The 16,033-nt window shown below is 42.1% G+C and overlaps 1 protein-coding gene across 9 annotated transcripts in view; it reads left to right on the plus strand.

Moving 5' to 3' along the window:
* PLEKHA7 (pleckstrin homology domain containing A7) overlaps positions 1 to 16,033 on the plus strand; it is a 227,503-nt gene that overhangs the window by 143,041 nt on the left and 68,429 nt on the right. For 8 of the 9 annotated variants that reach the window (XM_089521073.1, XM_089521075.1, XM_089521074.1 and 5 more), the window contains exons 6-8: positions 4,468 to 4,572; positions 10,250 to 10,322; positions 15,325 to 15,425. In XM_089521073.1, the coding sequence (XP_089377199.1) occupies positions 4,468 to 4,572; positions 10,250 to 10,322; positions 15,325 to 15,425 (279 nt within the window). Of the gene's footprint in view, positions 1 to 2,261; positions 2,327 to 4,467; positions 4,573 to 10,249; positions 10,323 to 15,324; positions 15,426 to 16,033 lie in introns of those variants that run through there. The other variant, XM_089521079.1, reaches the window with a different exon arrangement.

The following is a 16,033-nucleotide window of genomic DNA, read 5'->3' on the forward strand; positions in this document are numbered from 1 at the left end:
GCAGAGTGTGAGCTCCAGCATTTTAAAGAGACCCGGGCCAATAAACATTATACAGACTGTTTCTGCCAAAGCAGACTTTGAGGAGCAGTGGTGTGACCCACTTAGGCTGTCACCTGGTGCAGGCCACACCCCTGTAGTGACAGCTCTGCCTCCATCCACTCATCCAGGGCAATCTGCCTCCATGCTCTGTGAAGCAGGTTTTCAGGGGAAGAAAAAGTTGTAGGCTGAAGAGAGCAACTCAACTCGTTTTCAAATTGCCTTGGAAGAAGTCCAGAGCATCCCATTTTAGTTTGATATTTGTTCAGTGTCTGGATTAACAACCTTACTTGTTATGTATTTTGCCTTTCTATGTATACTTAGTTTGCATTTTAATGTGATCAAATATAATTCAGTTGACACACACAGTGAGGTTTCCCTGGCTCCTGCCCTACTGCAGTTTGCCCCTGCCCCACCTTGTTCCTTAGGGCACTGAGAGCTGCATCAGAATAGGGAAATCAGGGGAAGTTACTTTTTGCTTAATCATACACAGCTGCAAGCAACTGCACATAGGCTGACTTTCAAGGTGAGGCCCACAAATAAAGCATTGTACTGCTGGATTTGAGGCAGGAGCATGGGAATCTGAGGGCTATGCCACAAAGTAAGACTAAATGTTTCAATTTCCATAGCGAATTAAATCTGCAATCCTATTATCCTAGCCTAGAAGCATGTTCCTGAGGTCATAGGATTTATTGAGGGTCTCCCTCCAAGTTGTCAATGACATCTCCAAAATCAGAGGAGATCTTCTTCTGTATCTCACCTTCAAGGCTCACCCAGCCACTGCGTATGTTTTTTGCAGTAGCTTCTTTCCAAGGTTGGTACTTGCAACCTTATAAAGAGTTAGAAATGATGGGATGAGGTTTGACTTATATGCCACCTTTCTCCCAAAATGAGGCCCAAGACAGCATCCAAAGAGAATCAGCTAAAATACCTTAATAACATTTGAAGCACAATTTACACAATATAAATTTATGCAATATAAAATAATTTATAAGCCATAGAAATGATTTAAAGCAATACAAATAAAACACAGATTTCAATAAAACCCTTCCCTGCTTTTACGTTAAAAGCCTGCTTAAACAGAAATGTATTTGCCTGCCAGGGAAAAGAAAGCAGGGAGGGTGCCAGCCTAGCATAGCTTCCTGGGCATTCCGAGGGTGGGAGCAGCCACTTGAGAAGGCTTTCTTTTGTGTCCTCACCAAGAGAGCCTGCAGTGGTGACAGGATCAAGAGAAAAAAACTCTCCTGTAGATCTTAAGTGTTCTGGCATGTTTGTATGGGGATGATGTGATGATGCTGAATTCAAGCCCTCTTAGCTTGCAGCCATGGAACCAAAATTAAGAGAAAAACCCTAGAGTATGTCAAGTGGTCTAACTTTCTTCACTTCCATTGCAAGGAGGGATCAAAAAAAAAAAAAAAAAAAAACAGGACACAGGCAAATGGAGGGGAAAACAGCTAGTCTTTAGATTGAATGGAGCCTCTTGTATCAGGATGCACTATCAGGCTTCTAATTATTAGGATTTCACCTGAAGATGGGAGTCAGTGGTAGCAACAATTGTCTACTAAGTCTGAAAAAATATGATAAATGCTGTTTCAGCTACATAGAGTACCCAAATTCAGTTCATAATTTATAAACAAGTTTTAAATGATGTTTTCCTTATAATAGTTGAGATTACTAGGAGATCACTCCCAGCACGTTTTTTGAGACAGGAGGCAAAGTGCCATTTCCTCCTATTTCCAAGCAGTGCTTGTCAAGGTATTGGGCGCCTGCTTACTTGAATCAGCCAGCAAGGTCAAATATGGTTTCTTTATTTCTTTGTGTGTCCATGATTTGAGAAAATTTTCAAGTGTATTTCATGCTGATAATGGTTCTCTCTTTTCTTTTTTTAACTCCTTGCCCTCACCTTCCACCTTAGGATAAGAGAACAGCCAACTAAAAGTACATGAAAAGCAAAATACAGTGGACCCTTGTTATACGCTGGGGTTTGGTTCCAAGATCCCCTGTGTATAACAAAATCCGTGTATGCTCAAGTCCCATTAAATATAATGACATAGCAAAATGGTGTCCCTTATAAAAAATGGAAAATCAAAGTAAATTTATACTTTTTTGGAACATTTTCAAACCGTGTATGCTTGAATCCGTGTATAAAAAATCCGTGTATAAGAAGGGCCGACTGTAGTGGTCTTAGTTGAGAAGAGGGGTATCCTCCAAAATTCATAGTTGAACAAATACCTCTATCAGAACCAAGAAAATGAGAGTGGGGTGGAGACAGAAAAATAGAAAAAAATAGGTCAGTTGTTGTGACAAAGAAGTCTGTATTTTAGATTTAATTTCAAGATGGAAATTAGAGCTTGCTTAGTGCTACAAGTATTAGGCTATACCAAGGATCCTGAGACAAAAAAGAAATGACTTATCTCATTCCTCAAAACAAAGGCTGACTGTTATCTAGATGTTTCCCTTCCCTCGGGTAAAACACACAGGTTCCTGAGTAGGCAGAAAGCAGCAATAAAAATAAATAAACATGACAGTCTTTAAATTAGCCATTATCAGAGATATGTAGTAGTTTTTTTCTTGTTGTAGATTCCACCCTGATTGGCTAATATCGTATTCTCTCAGGCATCTGACAAACAATATTGCTCTATTAGCCTATGTGACAAACCTAAAATGCACAGCTGGGCATATAATACCTTTATTATAGCTTTATTCATCAGTTTTCTTTCTTGGCTGGAGAGCACGCACATATGACTTTCTGGTAGATGTTCTACTTTTGAATAGTTATTAAAATGTTGTGATTTAGATATAATGAAAGAAAGGTTTTAGCAAGTCACTTTAGGAGTACTTGCTGGGTGTACTTGGACTTTCAAAGACCTCTGCCTTTGGATAGATTTCTTTTATCATCACACTTTGGTCTTAAAGTAGAAGGGATTTAATCAAGAACAGAAGACCTGTGGCGCTCCTGCGATGTAGCAATAATGCAGTTTGACATCACTTTTTTAAAGTGCTGTAGCTCCATCCTGTGGAATCCTAGGAGCTGTAGATTTACAGGTTCTTTAGCCTTCTCTGCCAAAGATTGATAGTGCCTCACCAAACTACAAATCCCAGGATTCTGTAGGATGGAGCCATTGCAGTTAAATTGTTGTCAAACTGCATTATTTCTACAGTGTAGATGCACCCAAAGAAATAAAGATGTTGTGGTAGATCAGGGAAGCCACAAGAATTTACTCAAAATAGTTATATTGATCTGCTTCAGAAATTAAGATTTCTGTCTCTGGAGTTGGATGAAGGGTTTTGTTTTTTAATGTTAAAGTATAAAGGGGTGTATCTCCTGTGTGTGCAAACATCATGAAGGGATAGCAAAATAGTTAAATGGGTTTATAATGGAGTGTCAGCTGTAATGTACCAATGTGGTACCAAGTGTTTCTGGAAAAGTGATTTCATGACTTTGTCATTGTGTCAGGACAGGGAATGTGTGGGGGGGAGGGAGTTATCCTTGTGTGGTCACTGTGGACAGAATCATTTTTATATATTACACTAGTTGTGATGTTTGCACTTTTTCAGGGTTGCTCAGACGTCAGGAGAATAGCAGACAAAGTTCTCAGTGGCAAGGGAATTATAATAACTCTAACAAGCCTATTTCTCCAGTGCCTGGCTTTTGAGTTGGTTCTTGGAGCCTGGTTTGAAAAATCATCTGTGCCGCAGAGCAGGCATTTTTTCGTCAAGAAGCCACACATTGAGGAAATAAGCTTCCCAGAGCCAGCATCTTTCCTCACCCAACAATAGCATGTGATTCTATCTTACTATGGCCTTTCCCCTCCTGTTGTTGTCAGTGTAGTCCACTAATGTAGCAATGGTGCTATGGTATGACCAGGGAAAAATAACAATGAATGAATGATTGTGCCTTGGAAGCATCTGGAAGTGCATTCTTCTTTTATATCCCATTGTGTAGTGAAGCTGGCACCTTTCTTGAATGAAAACTGGGGAGTAGGGATAAGTGTTTGGAACCAGAAATGAATGTCTGGCCAGTTCATCTTTCATTGTGAAAAGTTCATAATGGACTTTGGTGGGTCCAACAGGCAGGGGAGAATTGGCTTCTGGATCCTTTGAAGTTCTCCAGCCCTGTGCTAGTACAGCGCTTCTACATTTGGAGAAACACTGTTTTCTGCTAGTGTTGCATTGGATAGTCCTAATATAATCAACAGAGTCTTGTTGCACCTTTAAAACATTTTATTTGGCATAAACATTTGTAAACTTCAGCTTCCTTCATTTAATGTGCAAGAGCAGGCCACAAAAGCTTATGCCAAATAGCACATTTTATTCTTTAAAGTAATGCAAGACTTCATTTTGGAACAGCTTTACATGGCTATCCAAACCCTGTGTTTACCTGAAGTCATTTGTGTATTTACTAATCTGCTATTATGTTTATTTTTTAAGGTGGCAAAATCTGGAAATAAAATCCACAGCTTTGGGAAGAGGGACCAGGCTATACGAAGAAACCCTAATGTTCCTGTTGTAGTACGAGGATGGCTTCACAAGCAAGTAAGTATGCAATCATATATTAGTAAGTATTTCAACTGCTTAGTCTAATTATCTGGTAAAAATGAAGTATTTGAAATTACTAAAACTGTGTACCTGGAATGCTGGTTTGCTTTTTTAAATGATATGTGATCAAGGATTATCATAAATGATCATTTAAACTTTGGATATATTTTATTTTAAAAAATGTATTCTACCACTGACTGTACAAGAAAATCTTGAATTAGGAATTTGCTTATGTATATTTTGAACATGAGAGCCACTGAGGTATAATGGTTTGAGTGTTGGACTAGGACACTGGGAGACCAGGGTTCAAATCCACACTCATCTATGGAAATCCACTGAGTAACCTTGGGCAAGATGCACTTTCTCAGTCTCAAGAGAAAGGCAAGGTACAAATTCTGCGAAGAAAAGCCCATGGCAGGTTTGTGTTAGCAATGCCATAATTTGGAAATGACTTGAAGGCACACAACAACAAGTATTTTGAACAGACTAATGTATGTACACATACTTCTGCAATTACCTATCTGTTGTTAATCCATTGTAATCAGAAGACTACTGACTTTTCTTTGGGTTACATGCTACCAGGCAATGACAGTATGGTAAAAACAGTTTACCAAGAACAACTTTTATCAAAATTACAATTCCTTTTTCCTGAATATGTTTTTCAATACACCATTGTCTTGAAGATTATATGGGAAAGAAAATAGTTTGCTGCAATTGGAGATACCAAGTTAGGTTTACAGTCTTGTACAATGTGTAATAAAGCAAAGAGTAACAAAAGTTCTGTCATATCAAAATTTGAATAATTCCAGCAGAGGTATTTCTTTTACATATTTTATAGCCTGAGGTTCTTTATAACTTGGCATGAAGTAAATAAAAAATGCCAGTATCTCTAAATACATCAAGTATATTGCTTAGCTTTTACCATTCAAATTTCTGTCCGTTTGCTAGGTGGATATTATCTTAATTAGTTTTTTTAATAAGCAGTGTGCAAGAAAAAGCAGCCAGGTCAGTTCTCTGGACAGAAAAGATTTGTGGTTACTGTCATGTCAGTAAAGTTTTGAAATACAATTGTTGTTCTTGGCCTTTGTGACTCATACAAATTGGGCCTCTGCAAAACCTTGTTTGGAACATTGTAAAGCTTAGCAGCCTTTTGGAAGAAACTGTGTCCCTAGCATCTACTGTGAGTACTCCAGTACACCAGTCTACTTTCTTCAGTACTCCTCCATTTGCTATGTGAGCAGGAGCATTAGGGACTTTCTCCATTCTACTGAACTGCAAAGCCGAGTTGTTTTCTCCACCTCGTCCACTATGGCCTGACATTACATCTACAGGAATCACTGCCAGTAATGTTATCCTTGAACCTCTTGGCTCTGACCCAGGAGTCAATTCTGAGACCATCTTACAGCTACAGATCTGCTTCAGTCTACTCCCCTCCATCTCATGCCACCATACAGTGTTCACGACTTTGGTTGGGCTCTCTAGCAAAGAGTGGGGATTTTGAAGAATCTTCAGTGGGGCTTTATGAATCTGACTGAATATTGCCCTCTTCATCTTCACTGCTAACTTCTTCCCCAGACCCAAATAATACCGACACTACTTCTCTCTCCCCATTCAGTCTTACAGTGAACAAGTTCTCTGGATGGCACGTCCTTGTGCACTGAGGCAGCTCTCAACCTCTTAATGTCCACCTCAATCAAATCCAGTTTTTCAATAGGTTGTTTCCAAGACCATGCAATCTCTGATGCTACCACCACTCCCAGCCTTGTCTGAAGTAATCTGAAAATCCTGTACCAAATAATAATCCATACCACCCTCTTCTTGCAGTATTGAAAACTCAGATAGAATACAGAAGGAGGGTGCAGCCTTTTTGTTCTAGTACATCCAACTTAATTCCTTCATAGTGGGGGCAGCTCAAACTGATGGAGATAAAAAGGTCTGCTCAGCCCCTCCAGACAGGGAAGTAAATAGGACTTAAAGGTCAGATACCCATATTCATCAGCAGCTATCAGGGTGAGCAGTTATGAGGTCTCTGTGCCCACTTGTTTGACAGTTTTCATAAGACATGATTGCTTTCTTCCTAAATACTAGCTTGCCTGGCCATAGCAATGTGCCAGCCTGTTTTAGTCCAAGCCACACAGGCTATGTGATGTCAGCATAGTTAAGATCTGGGGATGTTGCTCACTATGCCAGATCACATATCAAAGATTTGACCTTCAATGGGCTGGATTTGTTTAATGGTAAGACTGATCAGATTTTAGATGATGGGCTCACTGCAGCCTCATCTTAACACAAGTTGTTTGTGAATCAACTGACAGATTTAGGTTTTTGTGACAACCTGGAAAAGTCACAGCTTATTCCCAACAGGTCCATCCAATACATAGGATCAAATCTGAATGTTCTGAGAGCTTCTCAAGAACTCTCTCAAAAATTTGAAGCAGCTTATCTGCCAGTTCCTCAGTGGTTGTTGTAGTGCTCTCACAGCTAGGTAACCCCTTTGAGCATCTTTTCACCTGTGATCTGTAGTTCCTTACTTTCAAAGTGGTTTTCTTAGTCTCTATCACTTCTGCTTAACAGAGCTTACAAGTTGTGTACATTCAGATCTGATTTTTACTATTTGACCTTTCATAAAGACAAGTGGTCTTACATCCAAACATCTCTTTCCTACTGAAATTTGTTTTACAGTTCCATCTTAACCACACTATTGTTTTACCTACCCTTCCTGTGCAACTTAACAAATAGTTTGGAGGTTGCCTTACACTCAGTAGATGTTCATAGGGTGCTTGTCTTCCAGATCAAGCATATAGAACAGTTTCTGAAATTGACTGAACTCTTCCTGTGCTACAAGATACCAAGAAGAGGATGCTGGTCTTGCCAGATGCATTTTGGACACAATATCCTTCACATCTCATTTGGTTAAATTGCTTCCAACGGGTCTTCAGGCTCATTTGGCAAGGGCAATATCTACATGAATGGCCTTCATTAGAGGGGTGCCACTAGCTGACCTGTATAAAGCATCAATGTTGTCTCATCCATCCACTTTTCTGACTTACTTCAGAGTTGGTGTTTGAGAATGTTCTGATCCTTCCTTTGCACAATTGACCGTTCTTCAACTGCTTGGCATGATATCACTTCTAGTGAGTTAGCTAGCTAATAACCATTTGTGTGAGTTATAGGAACTACAAAGAAGAAGACTAGGTTGCTTGCCTGTAACTGTGGTTCTTTGAGTGGTGTTTTGTGAACAGGTGCTTCCCACCTTCCTCTCCTCTGTATCTGTCCCGCTCTGCAATTTAAGCAGTGAAGTAAGAACTGAGGAAACTAACTTGGCATGCTGGAGTATGTGTGGTAGAGGATGGGGTTTCTGCCAAAAAGCTGCTCAGCTCTAGAAGGTTCTGAACAAGGCTCTGTGCAGACACCAGACCTGTTTGTATGACTTTGCGGATGACTGCTTGGTAGAACTACAGTTACAGGTAAGCAAGATGTTATCCTTTATATCACCATTATCACTGCAGTCATGCAGTAGGTTTTTCTTTCCCCAAACTATATAGAATAAATTACCTACAAATGTGTATATATCTCATATTGTCACTCTTCCACTGAAGTTGTTCAGATGTCTGTTAATCATCTATGCATTTGCTATGTCTTCCTTGCAGTAGTCTCTACTTCTAATTTAATAATAATAATAATAATAATAATAAATCGTTTATTTATAGCCCGCCTTTCCTTGAGATCAAGGCGGGTTACAACATCTTAATAACAACAAACGATAAATATGAACATCAAAATACAACAATTCAACATTAAAAGCAAGAATTAAAAACACAAAACCATACAAAGACTAGCCAAAGTGCAAGTGCAAAGGAGGGGGAAAGGGAAGCGTTACAACAACTGGGAGAAAGCTAGTTCGAAGAGAAAGGTTTTGAGTCTCTTCCTAAAAAGGTCAAGGGAGGAGGTCGAGCGGAGCTCTTCGGGAAGTGAGTTCCATGACTGCGGGGCTGAGATTGAAAACGCCCTCTGTGCAGTCGCAGAGTGTTTCGAAGGTGGAACCATCAAAAGTTGCTTCCCGGCTGACCTGAGTGTACGGGGCGGATTATATCGGGAGAGGAGGTCCTCCAAGTACCCTGGGCCCAAGCCATTTAGGGCTTTATAGGTTATAACCAACACCTTGCATTGCGCCCGGAAGCAAATAGGCAGCCAATGTAGATCATGCAGAACAGGTGTTATATGGCTGGTCCTGGAACATCCAGTGACCAGCCTGACTGCCATGTTCTGCACTAATTGAAGCTTCCGGGTTTGGTACAAGGGCTGCCCCATGTAGAGCGCGTTACAGAAGTCCAACCGAGAGGTTACCAGAGCATGTACCACTGTTTCAAGATCCCCCCGGCCCAGGTAGGGTCGCAGCTGGCGTATCAACCGAAGCTGATAACAGGTACTCCTGACTGTCTCATCCACCTGAGATGTGAGATGGAGCGACGAGTCCAGGAGCACCCCCAGGCTGTGAACAGAGTCCTTCAGGAGAAGCGTGACCCCATTCAGGACAGGTGGACAAATCGCTATCCCTGGGCCCGGGGAACCTATCACAAGCACTTCCGTTTTCTCTGGATTCAGTCTGAGTCTGTTTTCCCTCATCCAGCCCATTACTGACTCCAGACAGGCATCTAGAGGAGAGATGCCATCCCTGGTCACTGCATCAGTCGGAGACACAGAGAAGCATATTTGGGTGTCATCAGCGTACTGATAACACCGCGCCCCTTGTCTCCGGATGATCTCTCCCAGCAGTTTCATGTAAATGTTAAATAGCATGGGGGACAGAATGGCTCCTTGAGGGACCCCAGATGTAAGGGCCCTCTTATCAGAGCACACGTCGCCCAGCTGCACCATCTGGAATCTACCCGAGAGGTAGGAACGGAACCACTGGAGCGCAGTGCCCCCGATTCCCAACTCTCTCAGGTGTTCCAGAAGCATACCATGGTCAATGGTATCGAAAGCCGCTGAGATGTCTAAGAGCACTAACAGGGACACACTACCCCTATCCATGCCCAGACGGAGATCATCGACCAAGGCGACCATGGCAGTCTCAACTCCATAGCCCACCCGGAAGCCAGTTTGAAATGGGTCTAGAAAATCGGTATCATCCAAGACCGATGGAAGCTGAATGGCAACCACCCTCTTGATCACCTTCCCCAAAAAAGGCAGCAGTGAAATAGGCCGATAATTGTTATGGATCAGTGGGTCTAGGGAGGGCTTTTTTATCAGCGGTTTTACGATGGCCAATTTTAAGCTGGATGGAAAGCGCCCTTCCCTGAAAGATGAATTAATTATACGACGCAACATATCAGTTACAATCGCGCGCCCCTGAGCTGCTAGCCAAGAGGGACAGGGATCAAGAGAGCAGGTTGTCTTCCTAACACTTCTAAGGATCTTGTTCTAGTTTTTAATAACAACTACTTTTCCGTCATTTCTGAGAAGTCATGAGATTGGCCTGACAGACGGGGGTAGGGTGGGGGTTTCTACCATAGCTGTGTATTTCTTGGTGATCGTGTATTCATCCCTTAAATAAAATATTCTGTCTAATTTAGAACACAGAATTGAGAAATGATGTTTAGAAAACAGTTATGTTTTTACTTTCAGTGCATTGTAAAATCAATATGACATCTGTTATTATTTTTGCTTTCAGGATAGCTCTGGGATGAGATTATGGAAAAGACGCTGGTTTGTACTTGCTGATTATTGTTTATTTTACTACAAAGGTTAGTGAACAAAGGTCTGACTTTAAGAACCTTTTATGTAATGGAGAACTATTCATCCTCAGAATTTTAGAAAATCTAAAAAAGATTTAAAAATTGAGTTTTTTAAAGGTTTAACATATCCAAGAGAATAGTAGAGATTGACCTATGCCATATATCCCATTTTATTCAGGGATGGTTATGTTGCAACTGTTGTGGGTAGATTTCACTTTTACAAATCTATCAGTATTTTGATCAGAGGACATGCAGTTTTTTTTATTTGAGTCACTTTGTGTTTAGGAACATAAAATACATATTGTATAACTTGGTTTGACATAAAATTATGATGTCTGATATATTAAAAGTACAGTATATTCAAAAATAATTTAATTTTACTTTTAATATTTTTGCTTTTTTAAATTTTTATTTTTTTTTCCTAATTTACTATTTTATTTTACTGTTTTTACTTTAAAATTTTTCCCTTGGAGCTACAGTATAAGGTCCAGAACTGCAAGGACCACCTGAGCTGTAAGGCAGCTCTCTCTCTGTCTCTCTCTCTCTTTTGCCAATTTTTGAAAAGCAAGCAAAAGAACAGAATGGAATAAACCACCAAGATTAGTAAAACAAAATTAATTTGTTTCTCCTAGTTTTTCATAGTTCTCCATAGTTTCTAGCAAATATAAAATACTCATTCCCATAAAAATAACTGAGGAAGGGCAACCATGACCAAGAATTACAATGATCTAATACAATACATTGGTGCTTTTCAAAGTGATGTGGGGGAACTGGCATGTTTACTAGCATATTTGTGCTCATTGGCTACTGCTGGCATATTTGTGCTCATTGGCTACAAGAATTTGCCATAGAGAGGGAGGCATCACAAGGAATAACCACAATACACCCAACTGAAGGGAAAAGGCCACAGTTTTATTGAATACAGCTGACAGTTAGAGTTGGCCCAAAGCATGAGGTCTGGATCTGGCATTAACCAACCTGCCTGCTGATTGATGAACCAAATTGCTTGGTCACAGCCAAGCTTTGGAATGACAAAGGGAAGGTAACCGGTCGATCACATGTCTGCATCTCAGGCAACCGTTTAATCGCCTGTTCGCATCGCACCCCCTTATCACAGGGGGACACTGGCCCGTATTGCCCCCACAATGGCAACACTGCAATGGTCCCAGCAGCTCTGGGTCCCAGAAGGACCCTCAATCCAGTGCTCTGCAGCACTGGAAACCATGCCCACCAGATCCAAGATCTGTGCTAATGCCACAAGAGTCCAGGCCCCATCCCCAGCACCCCCCTTCTGCCAACCCTTGTAAGCTGTACCTCCCATTGAGGTGATCCTATTATAAACTTTCAAGACATCCCCAAACAAGAGTCCTGTCCAAGGCAAATGTAGCCTGCAAATGCCCCAGATTTCCACCTGCCCATCTTGTCTGCTGGCAAGCCACATTCCGCCACGGTCATGGCAGACCCAATGCAGAATGAGTGACCCCCAAAGTCCTCCACTGGAAGCCCACCAAAAGAAGTACCAACAGCACTTGGAACCGTGTCAGCGGGGTGCCATCTTCATGGGTGAACAGAGGGCCTTCCATCTGAGGTCAGGATACTATGTATCTGTGTAAGGTCTGGACTGGGCACAGGTGGCAGCCGTGTAGCCTTCTTAGCACAATGGAGGACCTTTTCCTAAACTGATCGTACTTTGATCTGTGAAGAACTACACCAGGGGTAGGCAACCTTTTTGAGCTGGGGGCCAGGTTGCTGTCCCTCAGACAACTGGGGGGCTGAAGCCGGGGGGAAGCTTCTACCCTCCGGGGGCGGAGCCGCATGCCAGGGGTAGAGCTTCCACCCTCTGGGGCGGAGCCACATGCTGGGCGGAGCTTCCACCCTCCGGGGGCGGAGCCGCATGCCGGGGGCAGAGCTTCCACTGAAGCCCCACAAGGAGAAGGAGGCATGTGCCTGGCCTCTCCTCCTCGGTCCCTTCCTTCGGCCGAAGCCCAAAAATAAATAATTAAATAATTTTTTTAAAAAATTAAATAAATAAGAAATAAGAAATAATTCCTACATACACTGCAAACATTATATTTTGAAGTAAAAAACAAAATGGGAACATATACAATATTTAAAATGAAGAACAAAACAAGTAAAGTTAAATAAACAAACTTTATTCGGTATTAAATAACTGTATTATAAGCATAATAATAACAATATTTGCAAGCATAGAAGCTACCAGAAGGCAAGGCCACAGAACAGGAAAAATGCATGCACACTGTGTCTCAAACCGCAAAGGAGCAAGCAAACCCATGTGGAGGGATTTTGCAAAGAGAATACCAAGGGATAAGCATAATAATAACAATATTTGCAAGCATAGAAGCTACCAGAAGGCAAGGCCACAAAACAGGGAAAATGCATGCACACTGTCTCAACCCAGAAAGGCACAGGTAGTAGGTGTAGCTTCCGATAACCCCCCTCCCCCAGTGAACCAACCTCTCGCGTGGCAGTGGCAGTGTGGCTCTGGCTCTCGGTGTGTGTTTCTCTCTCTCTCTCTCTCTCTGCCTCCTCTTCCTTTCCCCGCTCTTCCATTTAGGAGGAGGAGGGCGGAGCCAGGAGGGAGGAGCGCAGACGGCAGAGCCAGGAGAGAGGAGGGTGGACGGCGGAGCCAGGAGGGAGGAGGGCGGAACCAGGAGGGTGGAGGGCGGAGCCAGGAGGGAGGAGGGCAGAGGGCAGAGCCAGGAGGGAGAAGGGCGGAGAGCGGAGCCACGAGGGAGAAGGGCAGAGCCAGGAGGGAGGAGGGCGGCGCCCATTCGGAGGCCCGGTGCAGCCCCTGGAGCCCTCAAACAGGGCTCCAGCGAGCGCACTGGGCCTCCTAGAGGCCCACTGCGGCCGCTGGAGCCCTGTTGGAGGGCTCCAGGGGCCGCACCGGACCTCCCAATGGGCGCTGCCATTTTGTTCTTCAAAATGGCGGTGGGTCGCGCAAGACTTCGCCGCCATTTTGAAGAACAAAATGGCACCCGGAGCGGCGGCAATCGGCGGCAGCAGGAGCGAGCAGGGGCTGGTCCTGCCGCCTCTGCGGGACGGATCAGGCCCGCGGGCCGGGGGTTGCCGACCCCTGAACTAGACAAACAATGTTTCTCACCAGAGACATCCTGCCTCTGGAGTGCATATTTTGAGCTGTTAGTCTTGGAAGAAGGAACTAGCTCCCCCACCCACAAAGCCCCAAAGAAGGCAGTTACAAAGGCGGCTCTGAAAAGACTGGCTTCGGCTCAGTTTACAATGTGTAATCCAGTTGCCCCTGACAAGCTGAGTACTCATTTTAGCTGTCTCGGAAGGATACAAGGTTGAGTTGACCCTGAGCCCCTGGCTGTGGTTGAACTCACAACCTTGTGGTTTGTGAGTGAATGGCTGTAGTACAGGCACTTAACCACTGTGCCACTAGGGCTCTACCAGCATAACTCTTCCTATGTCCTTGGAAATAACTTGAAAGTGTAGCAGCCTATCCTTTAGTCAAAGAAATGGATTCCTATAATGCACTCTGCATAATATTGTTGCTGGAAATTTTGAAATCTCTAGCTCAATGGTCACTAAACTGCATGCCTTTAGGGCTGAAGGGCGGGGTATAAATACTGTAAATAATAAATAAACTGCGCTCTTAAGGGATTTTGGACTTCAGAATTCCAGATTATTGGCTGACATAGGTGAGACTTTTGGGAGCTGAAGTCCAAAATCTCTTGAAGGGCACAGTTTAGGGAACAGTGCTCTAGCTGGTCACAAATGCTGTAGCCGCACAATTGACTGGGGTAAGTTAGAGGGCATGTATAAATTGTTTGTTAAGACAGATTCACTAGCTAATATTCAGGAAAGAGGTGTTGGTTGCTAATATTCTCCTGGATGCATTGAACCCTTTAAAGTTCAGTGCAGGGTGTCATCTGTTTCTAGGTACAATTTGAAGTGCTGGTTATGACCTATAAACACTGTATATCCTGGGATCATGCTGTTTGAAATACTGCCTTGTTCTCTATGATGCTGTCTGGGTTTTTAAGATCTTCAGAGGAGACCTTTGGCCCCACCACTATCAGAGACACATTTTGGTGTATATGAGAAGAGATGTTTATCCTGATAGCCATTCCCAAACTCTGGAATTGCCTGCCATGGCTTCCATCTTTGTTCTCCTTCTTTCAGCAGCCAAAGATATTTTTATTTGTGCAGCCTTTTGCCATGTATAGTGCTGAAAATGAAGGAGAACTGTCCATTTGGGTTCTAGTTGTGTCTTTTGTATTTGCATTTTAAATTGTGTTTTTAAACTTACTTTTTGTGTAATGTTTGATTTTTGATTTTGTATTTAACACATTTAATGTGTATTTTATTATTACCCCTATAATTCTTTGGGCAAGAAAGGCAGGGATAAATAAATAAATACTTTATTTAGCAGCAATGTGGACTGAAATAGGAAACTGCATTATATCTTGACTAGATTCTTGTCTGTTTTGTCTTATCTGACTGATCCTTTTACTGGTGATGTCAGGCACTGAACCCAAACTATGGTTCTTCCCCACCTTTATATCACCTTTTATCTGAAATGCCATGTGATACCTGGGACTAGTGGCACAGTTATTAGCTCTTATAGATATGTCATTATGTATTGTTATTGCCCCAGTGCTGACAGAAGTAAACAAGTCTTTAACTGGGTACAGCTGGATGATGTCACAGCAGACAACGCACATTAAATGTGGTCAGTGTTTTTTGGGGTGTATCTACACTACAGAATTAAAACAGTTTGATGCTACTTCAGCTGTCATGACTCTATCCTACAGAATCTTGGGATTTGTAGTTTGGTGAGTTATTCAGCCTGGTCTGTCAGAGAACTCCTAGTGCCTTGCCAAACAACAAATCCCAGGATTCTGTATTATAGATTCATGGTCATTAAAGTGGTGTCAAACTGTTTTAATTCTGAAGGTTGGCTACACCCTTAGTGTTCTGGTTTAAGTATGGAAATTAATTTGACTTTTTTTTTTTCATTAAAAAGACAGCAGAGAAGAATCTGTTCTTGGAAGTATACCATTGCCTAGCTATGTAATATCACCAGTGGGACCTGAAGATCATATAAATCGCAAGTACTCATTTAAGGTAAATTTATTGATGGCAAAGCTTCTGATTTATTTTAAGCAACAAACTATCATCTTATTTCTTAGTGTATATTTCATGCATATGCAAGGAACCCAAAGAGCCATGCATAGAAACTTCTGTATACATATCTAAATCCCTTTGTTAAGGGATGTACACATGTCTAAATTCCTTTGTACCATATCCTCCTTACAAAGCTGCTCTGGAAAATTAGGTGGAGCCTCATTGAGTGACAATGTGAAAAGCTGAAGTTTAAAAGGGAAATCTTCAAAGTCCCACTGTGTGTGCGCATTGTATGAGTGCACAAAAGATATTGCAGGATGATGTATTTTGTAGTTTTTAATTATGACAACTGCTTCCTGGGCTATACCCCAGAAACGTTGGTCATGGAACCAACTGAAGGAGTGGCAACTTTGAACTAAATCTTATTTAAAGTTTAAATTGCATATTTTGATTTTTAAACTAGATTTTTTTAAAAAAAAATACTGGCACAAAAATGGTAGCACTGCTGGATTCCTGTGTTCACACAAGGCGGCAACAAAGCTCTCCATTCAAGTAACAGGGTCTACACCATGCAACACCTCTGCGCTATGATCAGGAGGAGTCTTTGT

Source organism: Sceloporus occidentalis, unplaced genomic scaffold (assembly GCF_023333645.1).
Source record: "Sceloporus occidentalis isolate IW3139 unplaced genomic scaffold, rSceOcc1.0.p SCAF_4, whole genome shotgun sequence".
Lineage (NCBI taxonomy): Eukaryota > Metazoa > Chordata > Lepidosauria > Squamata > Phrynosomatidae > Sceloporus > Sceloporus occidentalis.